Below are 19,628 nucleotides of genomic sequence, written 5' to 3' on the forward strand. Positions count from 1 at the left end.
TGTGACTCATTTAAAAAACATGATAAATTCGCATTTCCTTGTAAAGGAAGCGAACATAACAAAGAGATAAGAAACATATCGATATCCGATACAAAGATGGGAGGGAATGAACCAGTTACTCGACGAATAACGGTCAGTTATTCTTGTTGAGGCGAATGCGGTCACACTGCAAGGACATTTCTAAGTATATATTTTATGTGTTATTAAGGTTGTGTTTTCCTGATAGATAACTGCATTGTGATACTCGATTGCTCGAATGATGGTAGCTATAAGGTTCCATTTAAAGGATTTTGTATTTAAACCGTCGTCCTTTCTGCCAGTGCCACATATCAAACTGGAGTTCGCTGAAAATAGTGCTGGCCTTCCTCTCGGTCAACATCTTTTGGCTCCTGAAGGTGTATCCCCCGGCCGGAGATGCTCCGCAGAGGTGTCCGCCCACTCCTCAAAGTCCCGCGGCCATAGAGTGTCCCTAGCATTCGGATATCGCCTATGCGCTGCTCCAGCCGCTCAACAACATGGACGGCTTCGTGGTTCCGAACAACTCCGCATCCCTGGCCTTTGATAACATCGACCTGAGCTACGGACGCTGGGACAACCAGCAGCTATACAGGATCAAGGACTTTGCTCTGCTGGGCGAACAGTACGCGGACACCTCGGAGAGCAGTTTGGTGTGCCTGGCCACCCAGACTTCAGTGGAGCGCCTCAACTCGTTGCCCCAGGTGGCTGCCAATTGGCAGGGCAAGATGTCCGTGGCCCTGTTTGCAGCTGGTCCCGAGGAGTTTGTAGTCCTGCAATACTTTGTTACCTACATGCGCTTGTGCTTCGCCAACATTCGCGAGAATGCCACCTTTCACCTACTCACGCCGAGGGACTTTGACAAGTTGCCCCGCATGTCCGCCCTTCCTCCTAACATGAAGGGCAAATTCGACTGCCAGTACCCGGATAGAACGCTCAAGGCTCTGCTTAAGTTCCGCTCGCTGAAGACCCTGCAGTGGCGACAGAGGAACACCTATCCGCAGAACCACATGAGGAACCTGGCACGCAAGGGATGCCAGACGAAGTACGTCTTTCTCACCGACATCGACATTGTTCCCAGCACGAACAGTGTGCCCCAGCTGAACCACTTCTTCAGGACAGCCAATTGCACCAAGAGCTGTGCCTACGTAATCCCCACATTTGAAATAGACGTTAGGGCTACGTTTCCCCGCTCCAAGAATGCTTTAGTGCGCCTGATAAGGAAGGGACTGGCTAGGCCTTTTCACGAAAAGGTCTTTATCTACAACCAATATGCAACTAACTTCTCCAAGTACGTTTATCCAATTAGAGTTATAAAATCAGTTGTAATATATGTACTTGTACTTCAGATGGCTGTCCTCCAACACAAATGAGACGGAAGTGTCTGTCAGCCACATCGTAACGAACTTTGAATTCCTCTATGAACCATTCTACATAGCTGTGGACAACGCACCAGCGCACGACGAACGATTTATGGGTTATGGGTTCACCAGGAACTCCCAGGTGAGTATAATTGGAACGCAGAAACCGCGCATTTCCAACTGACTTCTAACTTGCAGGTATATGAGATGCACATAGCTGGCTATCAGTTCTACGTCCTTACTCCTGTTTTCACCGGCCATTGGGGATTGCAAAGGAAGCAGGCCAGACCAGCTTGGCGAGAGCAGCAGAATAATGCGAATCGCCGGAAGTTCGACGTTTTCAAAAGTGAGATATTCGTGCGGTACAAAAACGATCCACGCCTGTTGTTGAAAGCCAAGAAGAATCAAATCATAGTCAAATAAATAAAATAGTTAATAATGTAAACTTTAAACTAGACAAATACAACTAATTTTAGGTAAGAGATCTACAAGATATCAGAATATGAAGACGAATAAAAGCCAATGGATTTGTGGGAGAGTAAAGTAGTAAATATGAGGCATAAATTCCCGTCTTTAAAAGTATTTTAATCGTGGTTTCTAGGGAGGAAGGTCCTTGAAAGGGGTGTGAGTGCCGGAGGAATGTCATCTGCGGGCTTCCACGCGAATTTGGCGCCCAAAGCAGAGGGCGCGAGGATGGACCGTGTGAAGGAGAACAGTGGAGGCCGAATGCCGGAAGGAGCAGAGCGCCGGCGCAGGACTTTCGCAAGCTGCGTGCTCCCCCAAAAAGCTGCCGTCGCCTTCGCAGGACAATAAAAGCTCACTCCATCGGCCAGCTTTCCGCAGTCTGTGGCAATCAGAGGGCCCAGTGGATTATTTATTGTGAGTGCTAAGAAAAAGAAAAACGAAAAGAATCGCAACGCGCAATGAGGCAAGGTGATTCCCGTGCGAGCAGCAAAGAAGTCGGAAATAGCCACAAGAACTTGATTAATCCCCATCCGATCCGGCTGTAAGTCCGCCGCAGGTGAGTCCTTCATCCTTCGCCGTTCGGCGCTCCAAGGCTGCCCAGTCGGTTCGTCCGTGTTTTCGATTTTTCGTGACGGGCAGGACACAAAGGAAAAATGCGAATAATGGGGAAAAAACAAGCATCGACTGACCCACCCATCCATCCATCCATCCAACCATTCAACCATCCATCCATCCATCCATCCAACGACTTGAAGCCCCCGGCTGTTTGCTCAATTAGGTATCAGTTTTCCAGCGACAGACGCATTATCCTGCGACGCCTGCAATATCTGTCCCAATGGCGATGATGCCATGGCCCAGGCGTTCCATCATCGCCACCACCTCGATATCGATATCCGGCGCGAAGGACACCCTTATCAGGCCCCATCCTTCCGCCCCGAGGCGCATTTGTTTACCTGGCCGCCCTTCGATGGCCACTAATTGCGCTGCGAGTGTCAGCGGCGGACTTAGGAGCAGGTACATGTACAGGCTCGGGAGCAGCCAATTAATATCCAATTTGTGTAATTGTGCCGCACCCGCTTGCCATTCGAGTGGCAGTGCCAGTGGCAGTGCCCCAAAATCCACGAAGCACTTCGATGGGCACTTGAGCGTTAAAAACGCAGCTTAAATATTCATTTCTCGCCGATAATGGCAAAGAGCTCACTTTCCGACTGATTTTATGGCCCCCAATTCGACTTTAATGCCGAGAAAAAACGTTGTCTCGATTGAAACGGACAGCGACTTTGAAAACAGTTTTTGAAGTTCAATTTCAACGCAAAAAGTATGCGCTGTATATTACTTATATACCAGATAGATAGCATTTCTTGAAGTTGTTATATTCTATATATATTTAGCTTAAAGGAATGCTTTTTAAGTATAAATATAACAAACCATTTTTTAAATTTATTCGGTTTGTATTGACTCTGTAAGGACGGCAAGGATATGCCTTCTTGCAAGGCGTCTTCGCTCAGTGTACTTTTTATGCTGATGGCCACAAAGTGGGAAGCGTTTTAATCAGGGTGAGCTGCCCGCGTGGAGCGAGGAGGGGGGTAAAAGGACTTGGCGAAAGAGGACATTTAAATATCGTGACCATTATCCAGAAAGTGGCGGCAGGCTAAGCCCGGGATGAGAAGTGACCTTGCTTCCGTCACTTGCACGGCAAACAGGCTGCACTTGCTGGTTAGCTTCTGGTTCTGGCTGTGCTTCTGGTTGTGACTTGGATTCCGCATCTGGTCCTGCCAGCAGGATGGAACAGGAACAGGGGGAGTGCAACTGGGTCAAGCCACTATTAATACATTGGCATTGGCCGAATATGCCTGGGCAAGCTGAGTTCCACGGCCGTCAAGTCAAGCCGAAGCCAGTCAAGTCAACTTTTTAATGTCCCTGTTTACGACAGGAGCAGGGAAAAACAATTTACTGCAGGATGACACCACCACGTAACCAACAACCAACTGTCCGGGCCGTAAAACTAGGAGCCCGTCTGCTGCGAAATTAATGAGAATGTCAAATGCGCTCTGCCATTGCTCAAAGTCAAAGCGAAAAGTCCGAAGCGCAAAGTTTCGATTAAAGATTAAGCTGGCTGCCATATCAGAGCGACTCCGTGTCCCCCGTCTCATGAACAATTCATAGTCCACTTCCCGGAATGCATATGCATCCGAGCACCGACTGGCCCCCACCCAGCGCCAACTGTTGATCCGATGGCCGCCAATCCTAGTCAGATTGAGGCTTTCCCATAATGAATGCTTGCTGCATTCGTTGAAGTCAATCCAATTAATAGGAAACGCTCTCTGGAAATTTATTATCTCTTGAGTATCCAGACTTCCGAGCTCATGGAGCACCGATACCTACGCAGATCCATCGAAGCCTCTTCCCCGTCGCTGAATCAAACGCTTCCCAAGCGAGGATAATTCGCACACAAAATACTTGGCATGTGGGAGGTTGACAGGGAGTGGGAACTGAGCAAATGACTCACCTCCTGCCAGGATTGTGTGGCCTTCGGGTGGGTTGGGTTGGTTTGGTTTGGGGTGAGTGGGGATGCGCCTGCACCCAATCAGCAGTTCCATATGATTTCGCTTGCCGAGTCAACAGCGGCAATTGGCAGTTTATTGTCGGCAAATATGCCAACATTCGAATGTTTGTCGAATTATGTGGAGCCAATCCCGCCCAGCTCGGCGGATGGGTTATCAATCAGCAGCTGATGGGCATCGGCATGCAAATAGGCGGAGCACGGCTGGCTTAATTGGGATGCAGACACCCACATGGGGCACAGGAACCGCCACAGGCACAGACACTAGTATATCCTTCAAGGACGCCTCCATGCGAGACTTAATGAGCTTCCTCGGCGCAATAAGCATAATAATAGTTCGCCTGCACCCGAGACAGACTTTGTGCAGCTCGCATCCTTTGGATGGGCATGCGAAAGTGGGTTTCGGTGCAATCTGCATAATAATGACAAAGGGGCGTAGAGGGTGGAGGAGGGTGGTTACCTGGATTTCCAACCACTTGTCGTGTCCTAATGAAACCACAAACAGCCCAGGTGTGTGGGTGTGGCCAAAGACGATGGCGATCTCCTTGTGGAGAGCAGATGGATATGGAAATTGGGAACAAGGCCATTTGGGGAATGGAAAGCGGTTCCCTTTAAACTTTTAGTTATTTGTTGTGCGCGATTGTTATACTACTTGATTGAACTATGATATATACCTTTCACTCACTGGCCAACTTTAAATTTCTTTCAATTACAGGTCACTGCTTTTGAACACCCAGGTAATTTAGGCAGTAAGCTTGATGACTATGAATAATCAAGATAATTGCATGCCACTAATCAAAAATCGAGAAGAGCTGAAAACGGAGACTTAATTCCGCTCGTATTTATACTCGTATCGGCGTAAATCCGATGGAAATCTGTGTTTATTACTCTTTTTATTCGTACTAAAGTCACCATTTCTGAAATAGAAACGTATTGTAAAGCTGTTTCTGTCTCCCTCCCTCTCCCTCTCGTCACCTCTCTCACTCGCTCTCGCTCTTCTTGTGTAACTTCCGTAATCCTTGTAACTCTTCCGTACTCTTGGTGTTGTCAAGTCTGCCGCAGCACCCATGCCCGTTCGAATAGAAAAGGTATCGCAGTAGAAAGGTAACCACAAGCCAGCGGCAGCAGGAGGAGCAGGAGGAGCAGGTGGACCCCATGGCGCCCTTCAAGCTCAAGTTCCGGATGGGCAGCTCGCGCAGCACCTCGCAGGAGCACGACCCCGACCCGCAGGTGAACGAGGCGCTCCTGGGCGCCCAGAGCCAGCAGCAGAACCCGCAGCCGCTCCAGGAGGCGGTGGAGGCCAGCAGCAGCTCCAGCCTCGACCTCGCGGACTCCAGCAGCCTCGGCCAGCTGAGCAGCGAGCGCAAGCTGCTCCTGCCGCCCACCAGCAGCACCATGCGAATGGGTAAGGACGACACTGTAGCATCCTGCACACAAAGAAATCCAGAGTGGGTATCCCGAACATTTATTTTGAGTAAAATTAGGCTTTTGGGAAAAACAAGGAGTCATTTTAAGATCCTGGAATGGGACACTTTATCAGAATATATCCAAAGACTTATATTTACGTTTACAAATTCGTTAAGAACTAGCTTTAAGTTGAGAACTGAGACTTTTCTTATGATGTTCGTAGTTCGGCAGCCTTCGTACCTCTTTTTTTTCTGTGTAGTACATCGCATGCATAAGCACATACTCCTATGTAATTGACTGGGTAAAATGGTAGTTGCAGATCCTACATTTCTCCACGCACGAATATTTCCCCTTCTGCTGCACCTCCTTCTATCTGGAAAAGTTCAAGTCAAGCTTAATTGGCATTTCCCCTTCGGTGTTCCACTGAGTTTCTAAGAACCCATTTCGCCAAACTTATTGCAGGATACCTTAACCAGAACCGCACTCCGTGCATCAACGAGACGTTGGCGGACACGGATGCGGACACAGTGCCCACCACCCCACCGCCTTCCTACGAGCATGTTCTAGAGGAGGTAAGTCCAAGTCTGGCGAGGATTCCAGATGGTATATACATATAACTTCGGCTGTTTCCATCCCATCCAGAACACGCGCTTGTCCCAGCACCAGCGACAGTTGTCCCTGGACAGCGCCACTCCCAACCAGAACAGCCGGCGCAGCTCGGCGAACAGCTCGCGGCACAGTGCCGCCCAGCTGAGTGCCGCCTTGGAGCAGCTGGCCGGGAATGGAGGCGCCGGCGAGTTCTGCAACGACCCGGACTGCAGGCAGAACCTGAACAACAACGGAGCCACCAGCCACGGCAACCACATCCAGAACACGAACAACAACAACGACGGCGAGCAGATCTTCGAGGGCGTCACGGAACTGGAGCTGCGCAGCGACAACGAGGAGCAGCTGAGCATCAACGAGTTCCTGCTGGAGACGGAGATGGCGGCCTCACCATCCCGCCGACTGGAGGATCGGTACGCGGGCGGAGCAGGAGCGGATGAGGATCAGGGTGGCCAGTGCCAGGACGAGCAGTGCGTGCAGTGCAGCGAGGAGCGGGCCAGCGGCGAGGACAGGGATGCGGCCAGCACCAGCAGTCAGGCGGCGGCGTCGTCCGGCGGTGGCCACAACTTTTACGATCCGCTCCTGAATCGGGGCAGCTACGCCAACTACAGTGAAGGTAGGATCTACATCGTTAGTTCCATAGGGATAACCACTTTATTGACTCCTAGGTGGCACTGCGAGTTCGGGACCTGGTTCAGCCAACGGCCAGATGTGCCAGGAGGCGTGCTGCAGCGGATCTGCATCCGGATCGACTGCGTCCAGGAGCGGGCGGAGTGGAAGGCGGCAGAACCAGCAGGGTCAGCCGCCCAACTGCCACACCAGCCTGCTCACGCCGGAGATGATGAGCAACAAGACGAGCAAGGAGATCTACAAGGACCTGGCCAAGCAGTGGGGCATCACCTGCAAGATGTCCGAGAGCTGTCGTTGCATGGACTGTCAGAGTCACTACTTCGACTGCGACTACGATGATGTGAGTTGCCATGGCAGTGCCAAGTTTCCTATCCGTGATCTCGAATCCTCTCGATTTCTTGCAGAACGAGCACCAGAAGACGGACGGAGGATTGGGCGCTGGCACGCCCATGTTTATCAGCGAGGTGATGCACGGATCTGGGTGCAACATTTTGTAGGGGACGACATCCGGACGCGGATTGCCCCAAGGATTTGCTGAACAACTACAATTATTTATCCGTATTGTACATGTTACGAGGGAGACGTCTTTCCACGTACTTAGCACTGAGTGTTTGCACATTATTTTAAGGTAATGCTGCACCGATACTGATATATGTTACATAGAGGGAATCGGGGAGTATCACGTGTGGACGCCAATTGGCCAGCCGCTTTAGGGGCTTTAAAAGTGGGAAAAGGGAAGAGGGGAAAGTGGGGGATCACTACCAGCGGACACAGCGAACCGAGCGGTAGGAGTATATTTTTGGTCTTAGCCGTAGGACTTAGGGAATCGAATTGGAAACGGAATCGAAAACGAAATCGGACAATGAGGAGCACTACGAAGTTAATTGATAGGTCAAGATAGTCAAGTTACCCACCTTGCAGATGAACATCTAAATATCCTTGAGTGTGTTCTTTGGCCGCTTTACCGGCGAGTATTTCGAAGTCTATATAGCCCATTTGCCCAGCCCTTGAGCTTGTCATCCCTGCATCTTCTGCATAAGTACTCCCCAGCTGCTTTGCCCCTCGTGTTTATATGTATTTTTCTAAGTGTAGAGTGTGAGTGGAGCCCTGAGGAGGATTAGAGGATGAGCGGCATTCCAGTGCCCTTCGCAAACGGACACTTTGCTGGAGTTGGTGGTGGAGTAGTCGAGAGTTCCCGAAAACCCGGAAAGAGCCGCATAGATGACACTACTAGGCAAATGTTATCCACAGCAGCGAACCCTAGATTAAGCTAGTCGGCACTTTTGTGCCCGTTTTAGGCCCAAATCGGTGGTGCATAGAAGAGAATAGAAGCCTAGGGGCAACCTGCAGGGCGAAACCAAGTTAACTCCATCGAATACTTACTCGAACTAACGAATATGCAACATGCAAACTTAGTCTGAAGGTCAATTGGTCCTCATTTAGAGTCGTTGAATGTTCAATATTTGCTTATCTCGTACGCTAACGACATTTTCCGAAGATGAAGCTGGTTTCACTCGACAAATCCCCCTCGATTCTGACTCGAAGATCGCAGATAGACAAACGATAGTGAGGCAAAACCGACTAAGTCTGTTAGCTGTTAGATGGAAGTAGAGAATTACATGTAAACCGCGTAGGAAATTGGAAACCCAGTACATTTTCCAAGTAGTTGTGTAAGAAGAGAGCCCGAACTCGCATCAGCATAGAAACTAATTCGAAACGGATCGTAGGAAATGTAAGGATTGTATTTCGGGTTCTGGGAGGTTTTCTAAGTCGGACTCCTGTGCTTGAAAAACATATATAAATGTACGAATATACTAAACACCTCAGCATCCGACTTTCACTCGGCCCGATCTCCGTGATCCTGCGGAACGGAGTAAGGATAAAAGTGGGTGAGTGAGAGCAGCCTGAACTCACGTGGGGGAAAATCTCGCCGCTGTTCTTGCAGAGATTCGCATACTTATCGGAGCTAACGACGCCCCAGTCGTCACAGGAGGAGGTGGGATCCCCGGCCTTGTACACATACGAGCCAGCCAGGTTGCTGAAGTCGAAGTAGCAGGTCACGAAGTGGCAGAACCTGGTGGAGCGGCGGGTTCGGGGGAAAACACATTCGCTACCAGGACACCAGCGTACTCACTTGAAGGTTGGATGGCAGTCGGAGCCCACGGCAATGCCACATCCCACGCGTGACACTCGGTCGCTGATGAGGTTGGTGAAGTAGTGCACCTGCGAGTCCCTGTGGCAGCAAAGGATCACCACAGGTGCGGGGTAACCACATTTTCCAGCTCACCTGCTAGGATCAAAGGCCTTGAGGAGACCGTCTGGATCGGCGACATCCTGGTACTCGGCGAACATCGAGGTGAACGCCATCGAATATATCTCCTTCAGATTGACCTTCTCTCTGCGGGTCACCAGGGCAATGGCCTCGCCGACGTGGGGGAACCGCAGGGTGGACCGGCACGGCGACGGCATCAGGGACAAGGTGGACGCATGGTTGTGGCCCATGTAGGCCAGCTCCTTGTCCCACAAGAGGCTGCGCATCCGCCTGGCCCTCGCGAACTTCTTGTTGCCCTTCGTCGTCAGTTCACCGCCCGCAAACTCGTTCCGCAGTTGGTTGAGGATGTCCAGTACTAGCCGCTGCATCCTTAGGTTGTTCGGAACTGAGGCAAAGAACTTGGTCTTGTTCCCGTAGACGGTAAAGTCCTGAAGATGGCACATGAAGTGCTTCTTGTTCTCCAGCACACACTTGTGCGTCTTGTTGTTGCAGTAGTTGTAGCCGGAGGCCAGTGGCAGAAGCAGTATCAAAGGTATCAAAAGCCTCCCGATCATCTTTACTTCGAATTTATACGGTGCTGAATGGAAAGCAGCCAGTTACTAGCTAGACTAGAACTGGGGTTAGAACTGATTTTAAAGGAAACGAACTGCCGATCACGCACGAATGCTTTGCATTGGTTACCCAGATTGCCCAGTACAAATGATATATCAATATACAAACTCCAATTCCTCTAGGCCTTATCAATGATCCTGTGGAGAAGCTATCATGAAGTGGCTTGCACTTACTGCGGAAAAAAGGTTACCATCGTTACTGCACAGATGCGCGAACTCCTTGGACCTGCCTGTGCCCCAATCCCCGCAGGAGGAGACAGGCTTACCTGCCTTATAGACATACGATCCGTTCACGTTGTCGAAGTCGAAGTGGCAGGTCAGGAAGTGGCAGAAGCTGGGGAAACGGAGGATGCATCAGTTACCAAGCCGGCCAGGATGCAGCCGCTTACTTGGAGGTGGACCCTTGGCGACAGTTGGTTCCCACGGCAACGCCACATCCCACGCGCGATACCCGATCGCTGATCAAGATGGTGAAGTGTGCGCAGATGTACTCCCTGTGGGAGCACTTCGTGGTTATCTAAGTTGAGGGATCCTAGGAGTCCCTGGCTCACCTGATGGGGTGGAAGGCCTCGAGCAGAGCATCTGGATCCATAATGTTGAGATGCTCGTCGAACATAAGTTTGAACAACTTGTGCAATGCCTCGCGAACAGTGTGCTTGTGCTTGGGCACCATCATGGACAGGCACTCGCCCACTTCGGGGAACCGCAGGGTGGAGCGGCACAGGGTGTGCTTGAAGGACACGGTGGAGGCGTGGGCGCGGGCCATGTACGCCAGCTCGCTGTCCCACATGACTTGGCGCATCCGGCTGGCCGTTGCGAATGTCCTGTTCTGGCTCGTCCTGAATCCGCCGCCCGCAAACTGGTTGCGAAAATGGTTTATGATCCTCAGAATCTCCGATCGCAGTTTCGGGGTATCCGGCACAACGGCATGGTACCGCGTACCGCCCAGCGAGGGAATCTTGTCCAGCTTGCACATGAAGTGTACGTTATTCTCCAGGATGCACCTGTGGGTCCTGTTGTTGCAGTAGTTGTAGCCGTGAGCCAAGAGGAAAGGCAAAATCACAGGCAGCACGGCACTCAAAATCATTTTACTAGGAATTTAAACGGTTTGGGAAACTTGCTACTTGAATGAGTTGTGATGTAAAAGGAAAAGGACTTTTGATTGCACGAGGGTCCTTGAATATCTAAATTTCGTTAAATGGTTTAGAAGGATGCGTTAAAATGAACGGCAGTCTGTAACGAATTTTCAATGAGTTCGGGAAATTAAAGGCCTTTATCCTGCAAGTACACATGTTATAGGCAAAGGAATCAAAGGAGTATCCTCTCACCAGGGGAAAGATTTCGCCAGTGTTTGCGCAAAGATTCGCATACTTGATGCTGGCAGTGCTCTTCCAGTCGCTGCAGCCAGTGGCAGATTTTCCCGTCTTATAGACAACGTATTTATTTATGTTCGTGTAATCGAAGTGGCAGGTGAGGAAGTAGCAGAAGCTGGAGGAGCAGATAATCAGGGGAGGATCAGTGGAAAGATCCTGGGTCTCACCCGACTTGGCCGTCCTTTTCGCAGTTGGAACCCACGGAGATACCACAACCCACTCGAGACATCCGATCGTTGACCAGGAGGGAGAAGTGCCCCGCCTTGTAGTCTCTAAATCAGGCAAAAGTTATCCAAGCTCCGAGAACTCTACGTCTCATGCTCACATATCGGAATTGAAGACGCTGGAGAAATTTTGCGGATCCTTAATAGTCTTGTGCTCGTCGAAAACCTGGCCGAAGACTAAGCCCAGCAGCTCCGACAGACTGAGCTTGTGCGCGAAAGGAGGCGACAGGACCAGGATCTCACCGGCCAGCGGGAATCGCACGGTAGAGCGGCATTCGGTGTGCATGAAGGACACGGTGGCGGCGTGGGTGCGTGCCATGTAAGCCAGCTCACTGTCCCACATGACCACTCTCATCCGCGTGGCGCTCGGGAACGTTTTGTTCCCCAGGTCCAGTTCCCCGCCGGCGATCATGTTCCGGAAGGTGTTGATCACGCCCAGCACTTCCTTGCGCACCTTCGGGGTGTCCGGTATGCAGGCGTGGTACTTGGTCCGCCCTCCGTAGGGCGTCATCTCCGCCAGCCGGCACATGAAGTGCCTCACCTTGGCCAGCTCGCACAAATGGGTGCTGTTGTTGCAGTAGTTGTACCCGGCAGCCATGGGCAGCAGCAGCACCAGCATCAGCATCACGGCGAGCAGCAGATTGGAGGTCATTTGGAGCACGGAGCAGGAGCTTTAATTTAATCAGTGTTCGGTGTGAGGTGGGGGTGAGTAAAATGAAATGTTCCCTCAGTCAAACAAGGCTTGGATATGTCAAAATTGTATTTTTATTGTTATTTTTTCGTTAGGGAGTTTAGGAAGAGCTGCCGCTAAATTCATTCGGTAATAGTATGCAAAGTTATGTAATAAAATGGTTTGAGCGAAGGTTGTGCCTAAATGGCCTTGGTGAAATTTCTTGGTTTCATTCATCAACGATTCATCGGTTCTTAATCCTTAATCGGTCTAAAGTCTAGATATATTCCTTCGGTTTGCTGGCAATGGCATATACAGATAGGCGTTTGGAACTCGAAACGTTAACAGAGGTGTACAAAAAATACAATAAACTATTCAACATAGAGCAATAGGTACGTGGTATCGCTTACAAAAATATCTCGAGTGCTTTCGATTCTACTACGGGGATGCTTCAACAGGAAACAATAGTAACATTTAACATTTAAACAAATGGCTTTGGGAATTGTCACATAGCTTGGGTGGGTGGGATGACGTGGTACTCTGTTCATGTTCTCGTCCTCGTTCTCGTTTTCATTCTCGTAAAATGTGAATCAAAAACTTCAAGTTTACAACCCGTACCAGTTCTGTTCGATTTATTATGTTGCGTTATGCGTAGCTCGGTTCTTCGAATTGAAATCGCTTATGTCGCTTACGGCTATAGGCTATAGGTGTATTATCTATGCAAGATCGGTATATAACTCTATGTACTCTGATTTACTGTCGGAAATACGTATTGTGAATGCAACTATTAGCATAAGGTATATATTATCAGTTGATTTCCTAGAAAACTTCCAAGTTTGAATTTCACTCTCTCGCTCCTCTCGGCGCATGCACACGTACAAATATATAAATGTCTATATGCTGTATATATATATATATATGTATAATATAGATGACTTATACAGGGAGGCACGTAATTTGAAACAGAAGCGCCCTTAACAATGGGAAACAATCTAAAACTAATTAAAGCGTGTGTTTACGAGTAGGGGTAACTAATTAGAATACTTCGTATGTACAGACTGCAGACCCATCTGCGTTCACCCGTCTGCAGCGCCATCCGCTGATCCAAGGAGCCGAATGCGGATAACAAAGGGATGCCTGCCATCGAACGACGACTTCGAGACTAGATCTTGGAGACACGCGCACAGGCTTACATTGGTCGTATAAAAAATATATGAAGCTATACACTGTTTGTATCACTAACGAGGGTTCCGTTGCACTGCATCCTACACGCAGGTCGAGGATGCGTGCGACACACTGGCCGCTGCCGCCGCAGCTGCAGCCGCCGAGGAGGAAGCCGCCGTGGCGGCCTCCAGGTTGAAGTCCTTGCTGCGGCAGCACATCTCGCAGATGCGCTTGGTGTCCGGATTGAGGAAGGTGCAGAAGCTGCAGCTCCACTCGTTCGGACTGGTCACAATCAGCTGAGGGGACACCGTCGGCGGCTGCTTGGGCACAGCTCCCGTGCGATTCCTTGACCCGGTACCCCGATTGTCCACGACGGCCGTCTTCAAGGCGGACTTGACCTTCTTTACGCCGGCACTGCTGCTGTTTGGCAGAGGACTGGGTGCAGGAGCTTGCACTACCTTTGCCTCGCGTCGCCCCGTCCCGGATTTCTTTTCCAGCGTGCGCGCCTTCTCTCCATTTGTGGGTTTCGTGGGCTCGCGGCGCTTCTCGGCCGGAGGAGCTGCACCGCCGTTCGTTATGGCCAGCGAATCGAGGTCCAAGCTCTGCACCAGCAAGTCCTCGCGGTCACCCAGATCCTTGGTGTAGCCGGAACGCTCGAGGTTCTTGAATACATAGTTCCAGGACTCGAAACTGCCGACGCCCTCCTGCACTTTGGGCATCAGAGGCGGCGAACCGCTGTCCAGGGCCACAAATCCATCCAGACTGGCCGAGTCGTAGCTGTTCATGTCCGAAATGGTGGTGGGTATATCACGTTCGTTGCCGGACCTCTTGGCTGGAGCCGTTCGACTAGCCCGCTCCTTCAATTCCTTGTGCATCTTGCGATTATTGTCCATGGTGTTCTGCTTAAAGAATCAGGCAACCGTAAGTAAACACTATATACGTATGATGTTAGATTTGAAACTCACTTGCTTTTCCGCTGATCGCGGGTGTTTCTCAGTCGAATTAATGCCGCCGGCCTCGGCTAAAGCCCGCATACGACTGCTCTTTGGAACGGGCCGTGCGTAGATGTACATGTCTTGGCCGGTCGGCGGCGGCGCTTGCGGGAGCGTGGTGGGCAGGTCGTAGCCCCCGTAGGTGGCGTACATGGCTGCGGGATTACCTCGCATGCTTGGCTGCACCTGACCTCTCAGCTCGGCATACTGCGGATCGTAGTCGTGCGTCCCAAAGTCATGCTGGGTCAGATGTGCTCGATCGTCAAAGTCAATGAGGTGGTGATCCGGCGGATAGGTGCTCTGTCGGTGCTGCATGGCCGCCAAGGCAGCGGCGGCAGCCGCAGAAGTGCTTGGCTGGCGACGGTGGTAGTCGCAGCTGTGGGCTGGGCCCGACTTTCCCAGCGTGGCGTACATGTTCGCATGCTGTCCATTGCCATAGAGGTCACCGGGCGAGGCATACGGTGCGTTCAGCTGGCTGGAGATGTTGTACGGCAGCGGATAGCGGTTTCCCGGTGCATTGTAGGCTCCAGCCACGGCTGCATAGGAGGCACTGCTGCCCATGCTCAGGCCATCCAGACAGTCATAGGGCGCCTCGTAGACGTGCGGCAGCTGGCACTGCTGCTGGAGCTGCTGGTCGAAGGAGTGGCGGTGAGGCAGATGCGCATGCGGCTCCTGGTAGTGCTCCAGGCTGCGCGAATGCGTCATCAGCGGACCAGGCAGGTGCGGCTGCTGCGGCGGAGGCGCTGGGTAAGGCGGCAGATACTTTCCCGCCTCGTTCAGCCCATTTGGATGCAGGGCGCAAGTGCCGGCGCTGCTGGGATGATGGGCTACGTTGTTGCCGCGCATAGCGCAGGCAGCTGGCGCAACTGAGGCCACATTGCTGTATGTGTTCTCTTGCATCGGTGGCTGCTCCTTGCGCACACGTTTCTCACTCAGCTGCCTGACCATCTCCTTGATGGTCGTGGAAGTTCCGCCCACATAGCGCTCGCGGAACTGCAGGATGTCCTTCCAAGTGCAGCTGTATCCCGCTGCCGCGACGCCCGCGTAGATGTGCTTCATGATCTGGCACTCCACGTACGCGGCCATTGCGTCGCGCGAAACATTCGTCACCTGATCCGGGCAGATGGGACCCTCGAGGACGAAGGTGTCCTCGGCAGTCCGGCGATAGCCCATGGCCAGGAAGAGCTGCTCGGCGTCCAGCAGGCGGGATTGGATGTCGTGCTGAAAGCATCCCGAATAGGTCTGCGGAAAAATGTTATATTCAGTTAGAAGTGGGTATTTAATATATATATTCATGTATCCACCTTGAGAGTTCGGTACTCCTTTCGCCAGGGCTTCGTAAACAGGTTGTTGGCATACTGGCTGATGGTCTCGAAGGCTACGATGGCGTTCTGGGCCGAGAAGTCGGGCAGCTCGAGCACAGACCTCCGCAGGACATGCCCTGTTTCCGGCAGAAAGAACTTGCGATCGTGCTGCACCACGCAGAGGAACTCCTTCAGGCAGCCTGTAAACGCGATTTGCTAAGTTTGCTAAGTTCTATTTGGGACAACGTTAAGGCGACGAACTCACCCTCCAGCTGCTTGCGCTCCTCGAGCTTCTGTATGCTCTCCTCCGTCTCGAGGAACATCCAGTGGCGCCGGAGAATCTCATCCCACAGATCGGGGATGAGGTCGCGCGGCACGAAATCTGACATCTCGGGCTAAGGACTCTCATTCAAGGCGCCTCCGGCTCCTGCAAAACAAAAACGCAAGGTTACACTACGGCAAACATCTCGAGAGGCCAGAGCACGCCATCATGGCTATTGATTTTCCACCAGGGGGTGGGGATGCACTTCTCTGGCATGAATCACCCGAATCACATCCTTTCCCGCATTCCCCGCTTTCCCCGCATGACGCACGCCATCGCCGTCGAGGCATGCAGCAAATAAACAAACAACTAACTGGGTTCGAATGGAGTAACAATAACTGGCCAGATAAGACCAAACAATGGGCTCCAATGGGGCCCGTCATCGATAGTGGCATTCCCGACTCCTTATCAATTTCCTCCCAGCCAGCGGAGCACCCAAAGCAACCAGTAGTTGCCCCTCGCCAACAGAATCAGTTGACAACAAAAAGCTCACCTGTGATTACGTTTGCTATACTAGAACAGCCATTCATTCCATTGCAGTGGATGCTGAGTCATTGGCGGGGGAAAAGCAGTTAGAAGGGGTTTCCCGGAATTTAAGAAACTAGAAGCTGAGTCTGTCCACAATCAATGGCATATATATTCATTAAAAAACAAAAGTCTAACTATTTAAAGGACGAAAGAGTGTCTATCTATGGGATTTGAAACCTCTTAAGAACCCTTTATTATGAATTTACCCATAAAAAACCAAAAAACATAATCTCTTATCACTTACTATGTTAGCTTGAGATTAAGCAAAACCCAACTGCAAAATTTGTTTATTTATAAAAGCTTATCTAATCAGTGGGGTCCCTTTTTGAAACAAAAGATAAGGAAGTGTAAGAAATCAACTAAATGTGGCTGCTCGTTGTGTTTCATCGGTGAGTCATAAGGTCGGAAATGCTAATCACGAACGATTTCTAGGCTTACCTATTATACGTGAAAATGAGTGTAGTAAATACAGTAAGTGTAATAAGCTTTAGTAGGGGATAATGTCCAGGTTCGTCGTTAATAACATGATGATACTAGATAACGCCCAAGCTGGCACTACTTACTTATAAGATTTCGAGTGCAACCCTCTACTATCTGTTAGCTTCACCTGGCGGATACTCCTCACCAATGGGTATTATCTGCTCGCTGACGCGAAGGAAAGCCCACAAGTGCTCGATAGGAGCCCAGAAGCCCCTCGATGGCATCGCTTGGCCCCAGAAACTGAAGAACCACCACTGGAGCCACTTGACTGGCTATCTCGATGATATTGATATCGGCTATCGTGGAGCCAAAGATCGTCCATTGGCCTTTGGCATTCGATGCGGTTGCGAGTGGGGAAACGGAGAGCCCCAGAGCGGCACTACGTTGAACAACCTTGGGGAGTGGAGTGACTCACTTGGCGTTCGGCGCTCCAATCAGAATGCGAATGAGCAGCAACGAGGCGGGCGTGGAGAAACAAGTGCAGCGCAGCTGAGTAAACGGCGAAGAGGCAGCACGAGGAACCGGATAAACGACGTGTGAAGGAGGACAGCATGAGCAGTGATAAGAGTATATCAAATATATCTTTTGCTCCTCTAGAATTTGATTTACTTATGCAATAATTTCGACGCCACACATACTGACAACTTCCTGTTTAGTTGCTTGTGTTCGTGTCGTATGTACATATATCATTAACACTTAACCATAATGCGATCCCGAAATATGAATGATAAAGGCAGTTTAAACAGTCAACCAATTAATGAGCAGAACACTGCATGTATGATGTCCTCAAATAATGAATCAATTGAATATGCATGCCACTGATAGCTTTCCCAGTCCACTGCGTTTTAATTAATGTTTTCCAGCGCCGAAACAGCACATTGTTGCTGGGAATGGGAAATGAGAATGGGAAATGGAAAAGCGGGCCGAAGAAAGTGGAGCTTTCGTGGGAACCCATAAATTCAGTGGCCAAATGAAGCAAGATGATTGCAGGGCGGATTAAAATCAATAGGCAGCATGCAGGTGCAGCAGGTGAGGCAAGGACTGAGTATGGAATGCATGTAGTTACTTATTTACTATGAGTACCACAGGCATATTCGCACTCAGGCGGTGATAAATTCATGGCATTTCGGCTGCCGTCCGTCTGCTAATTGAATTTTCAATATTTATTGGCTGGCCAGGACACATGCCACTAGTAAATGCCTGCAGCCGAGTGAAAATGCCTTTCGATGGCCCGAGAATTTGTGTGCTGACATTACAATGGACGCAATATGGCAGGGATTTGAGGCGTTTATTGATTCGGGCAGCGGTCCAAGCCAAGCCAAGGCATCGATTGGCCAGGACGAGGATGGGCCATGCAACAGTTTCGAGCCATGTGCCCTGGCCGCAGATCCACCACACCACACTTATGCATATACATATACACATACTGGCCATCAGGGGCGATTATGCCTATACATATGTACATATGTACGAGTATATGAGTCTGCCTACCGGCAACCGATGGCAGGGTGCTCCCATTCTTATTTTCAGCAATGCGGCACTAAATTTAGCAAGTAAAAGCTCACCCGGCTCTTTCTTTGGCAGCCAGAAGGCGAGCCAACGCCAGGGCCTCGAAGCGGGGATACCCTGTGCTGGTGACCAACCTATTTCTTCTTCATATATCTAGTCCTCCTACCTACACTACATTTCCTACACACTTCACACACACTTTTCTGTCTGTGCGCTGGTACAGTGAACACTTGTTCATCGAACATCTGGTGTTCACTTTTGAGCCTGCTAGCTCACTCGCCCACGAAAGCGCACGTGATACCCTGTAATCCGAAACCAGGAAGCAGCCGCCTTAGACTTACGCAAATTCCCAGTGGTCTGCTGCTTGCTCGACTCTCATTTTTGCATTTTCCTCCGGAAAAGTCCGCGCGCTGGAAAAGTCAACACAAGTTCACCTCTCCAAATTTGTGCGTGGGTGTGGGTGGAGGAGTGGGCGGAAGGTGGTAGGTGGACGGTGGGCGGGGTGTGGGTGGCGATTCGAGAGGGGGCGGAGCGTGGGTGGGTTTATTTTTAGCCCTGCTGCGACGGAAACGCGATAAGTCGGAGATTCTGCTTCCGCAATGTTGTTGTTTTCGCAGCCGTTATTATTAACAAATATTACGCTGCCCACTGGCTCTTCTTCTTGCTTGTTTGCGTTGACAAATCTCGCTGCGCTTTCACAATCACACCAAATCGGGGAAAACTCGTTTTTCCGCCCGTTTTTCGCGGCTCACTACTTCGTTGCTGAATCGTTTGTGGCCGCGGACAATGGGAAGGTCTTTGTTTTTCACACGCGTTTATCACAACAGTAAATAAAATAGCAATTTAGCCAGTTTAATCTGCTCGGAGAGGAGAACTTTTAACCGTGAGAAATAACCGCATACTGAAGTGGCGAAAATCCGGGAGATCGCCACGGAAGAGTTTGCGGAAAATACCAAATCCATGGCATGGCATACAAGCTTTATTACCATGGGCGTAGTAAGAGGGGTTCATCTGTGTGAGACAATCTCTAAAATTTTCGAATGCTTGCCCTTTTTGTGGGCTGATGGTAATAAGATTTGCGATTCTTCCAGATTACTGTTATTATGTAAATGTGTAAGTTTCTCCTTATGTT

The 19,628-nt window shown here is 50.5% G+C and overlaps 5 protein-coding genes across 15 annotated transcripts; 2 read left to right on the forward strand and 3 right to left on the reverse strand.

Annotated features, from left to right (window-relative positions):
• Window positions 1–150: 150 nt before the first annotated feature.
• On the forward strand, window positions 151–1,853 carry LOC122614263 (beta-1,4-glucuronyltransferase 1). The gene is made up of 4 exons (XM_043788800.1): window positions 151–262; window positions 321–1,306; window positions 1,365–1,518; window positions 1,575–1,853. The coding sequence occupies exons 2-4, from the start codon at window positions 516–518 to the stop codon at window positions 1,797–1,799; spliced, it is 1,170 nt and encodes a 389-aa protein (XP_043644735.1). The 5' UTR covers window positions 151–262; window positions 321–515; the 3' UTR covers window positions 1,800–1,853.
• A 377-nt stretch (window positions 1,854–2,230) lies between these two features.
• LOC122612392 (uncharacterized protein DDB_G0283357) lies at window positions 2,231–8,622 on the forward strand. Its single transcript, XM_043785971.1, has 7 exons — window positions 2,231–2,397; window positions 5,120–5,141; window positions 5,457–5,809; window positions 6,274–6,383; window positions 6,454–7,033; window positions 7,086–7,387; window positions 7,452–8,622. Exons 3-7 carry the CDS (start codon window positions 5,560–5,562, stop codon window positions 7,542–7,544), a joined length of 1,335 nt encoding a protein of 444 aa, XP_043641906.1. The 5' UTR covers window positions 2,231–2,397; window positions 5,120–5,141; window positions 5,457–5,559; the 3' UTR covers window positions 7,545–8,622.
• Window positions 8,623–8,768: 146 nt separating this feature from the next.
• LOC122612391 (antigen 5 like allergen Cul n 1-like) lies at window positions 8,769–11,178 on the reverse strand. 8 transcript variants are annotated; one of them, XM_043785962.1, is made up of 8 exons: window positions 10,482–11,178; window positions 10,320–10,424; window positions 10,122–10,264; window positions 9,967–10,068; window positions 9,335–9,896; window positions 9,182–9,280; window positions 8,962–9,121; window positions 8,769–8,908 (listed from the first exon to the last, which is right to left on the reverse strand). In XM_043785962.1, exons 1-8 carry the CDS (start codon window positions 11,015–11,017, stop codon window positions 8,885–8,887), a joined length of 1,731 nt encoding a protein of 576 aa, XP_043641897.1. In that variant the 5' UTR covers window positions 11,018–11,178; the 3' UTR covers window positions 8,769–8,884. The 8 variants fall into 8 exon arrangements, with proteins under 8 accessions (XP_043641897.1, XP_043641903.1, XP_043641902.1 ...); XM_043785968.1 differs by lacking the exons at window positions 9,967–10,068; window positions 10,320–10,424; window positions 10,482–11,178 and having other exon boundaries at window positions 10,105–10,226; XM_043785967.1 differs by lacking the exons at window positions 10,122–10,264; window positions 10,320–10,424; window positions 10,482–11,178 and having other exon boundaries at window positions 9,335–9,927; window positions 9,981–10,055.
• LOC122612393 (antigen 5 like allergen Cul n 1) lies at window positions 11,068–12,262 on the reverse strand. The gene is made up of 4 exons (XM_043785972.1): window positions 11,629–12,262; window positions 11,471–11,575; window positions 11,259–11,418; window positions 11,068–11,208 (listed from the first exon to the last, which is right to left on the reverse strand). Exons 1-4 carry the CDS (start codon window positions 12,177–12,179, stop codon window positions 11,194–11,196), a joined length of 831 nt encoding a protein of 276 aa, XP_043641907.1. The 5' UTR covers window positions 12,180–12,262; the 3' UTR covers window positions 11,068–11,193.
• Window positions 12,263–12,795: 533 nt separating this feature from the next.
• Window positions 12,796–19,383, reverse strand: LOC122612396 (protein tamozhennic). 4 transcript variants are annotated; one of them, XM_043785976.1, is made up of 5 exons: window positions 18,838–19,383; window positions 15,923–16,084; window positions 15,658–15,857; window positions 14,327–15,595; window positions 12,796–14,260 (listed from the first exon to the last, which is right to left on the reverse strand). In XM_043785976.1, exons 2-5 carry the CDS (start codon window positions 16,044–16,046, stop codon window positions 13,463–13,465), a joined length of 2,391 nt encoding a protein of 796 aa, XP_043641911.1. In that variant the 5' UTR covers window positions 16,047–16,084; window positions 18,838–19,383; the 3' UTR covers window positions 12,796–13,462. The 4 variants fall into 4 exon arrangements, with proteins under 4 accessions (XP_043641911.1, XP_043641908.1, XP_043641909.1 ...); XM_043785973.1 differs by having other exon boundaries at window positions 12,796–14,263; XM_043785974.1 differs by lacking the exon at window positions 18,838–19,383 and adding an exon at window positions 17,403–17,621 and having other exon boundaries at window positions 12,796–14,263.
• Window positions 19,384–19,628: the final 245 nt, after the last annotated feature.

The sequence above is a fragment of the Drosophila teissieri genome, chromosome 2R (assembly GCF_016746235.2).
Source record: "Drosophila teissieri strain GT53w chromosome 2R, Prin_Dtei_1.1, whole genome shotgun sequence".
NCBI lineage: Eukaryota > Metazoa > Arthropoda > Insecta > Diptera > Drosophilidae > Drosophila > Drosophila teissieri.

What these genes read in the sequence shown, in the direction of transcription:
- LOC122614263 (XM_043788800.1), top strand. Translation starts at nt 516, where the DNA reads ATGGACGGCTTCGTGGTTCCGAACAACTCCGCATCCCTGGCCTTTGAT. An exon ending in TATGCAACTAACTTCTCCAA is followed by an intron (nt 1,307 to 1,364) that starts GTACGTTTATCC and finishes CTTGTACTTCAG; the next exon opens with ATGGCTGTCCTCCAACACAA. An exon ending in GGTTCACCAGGAACTCCCAG is followed by an intron (nt 1,519 to 1,574) that starts GTGAGTATAATT and finishes TCTAACTTGCAG; the next exon opens with GTATATGAGATGCACATAGC.
- LOC122612392 (XM_043785971.1), top strand. Translation starts at nt 5,560, where the DNA reads ATGGCGCCCTTCAAGCTCAAGTTCCGGATGGGCAGCTCGCGCAGCACC. An exon ending in ACGAGCATGTTCTAGAGGAG is followed by an intron (nt 6,384 to 6,453) that starts GTAAGTCCAAGT and finishes CATCCCATCCAG; the next exon opens with AACACGCGCTTGTCCCAGCA. An exon ending in TCGACTGCGACTACGATGAT is followed by an intron (nt 7,388 to 7,451) that starts GTGAGTTGCCAT and finishes GATTTCTTGCAG; the next exon opens with AACGAGCACCAGAAGACGGA.
- LOC122612391 (XM_043785962.1), bottom strand. Translation starts at nt 11,017, where the DNA reads ATGATTTTGAGTGCCGTGCTGCCTGTGATTTTGCCTTTCCTCTTGGCT. An exon ending in GAGGCCTTCCACCCCATCAG is followed by an intron (nt 10,425 to 10,481) that starts GTGAGCCAGGGA and finishes GTGCTCCCACAG; the next exon opens with GGAGTACATCTGCGCACACT. An exon ending in GCATTCGTGCGTGATCGGCA is followed by an intron (nt 9,897 to 9,966) that starts GTTCGTTTCCTT and finishes CTTTCCATTCAG; the next exon opens with CACCGTATAAATTCGAAGTA.
- LOC122612393 (XM_043785972.1), bottom strand. Translation starts at nt 12,179, where the DNA reads ATGACCTCCAATCTGCTGCTCGCCGTGATGCTGATGCTGGTGCTGCTG. An exon ending in AGCGTCTTCAATTCCGATAT is followed by an intron (nt 11,576 to 11,628) that starts GTGAGCATGAGA and finishes TGCCTGATTTAG; the next exon opens with AGACTACAAGGCGGGGCACT. An exon ending in GAAAAGGACGGCCAAGTCGG is followed by an intron (nt 11,419 to 11,470) that starts GTGAGACCCAGG and finishes CTGCTCCTCCAG; the next exon opens with CTTCTGCTACTTCCTCACCT.
- LOC122612396 (XM_043785973.1), bottom strand. Translation starts at nt 16,046, where the DNA reads ATGTCAGATTTCGTGCCGCGCGACCTCATCCCCGATCTGTGGGATGAG. An exon ending in GGAGCGCAAGCAGCTGGAGG is followed by an intron (nt 15,858 to 15,922) that starts GTGAGTTCGTCG and finishes TCGCGTTTACAG; the next exon opens with GCTGCCTGAAGGAGTTCCTC. An exon ending in CGCGATCAGCGGAAAAGCAA is followed by an intron (nt 14,264 to 14,326) that starts GTGAGTTTCAAA and finishes TGATTCTTTAAG; the next exon opens with CAGAACACCATGGACAATAA.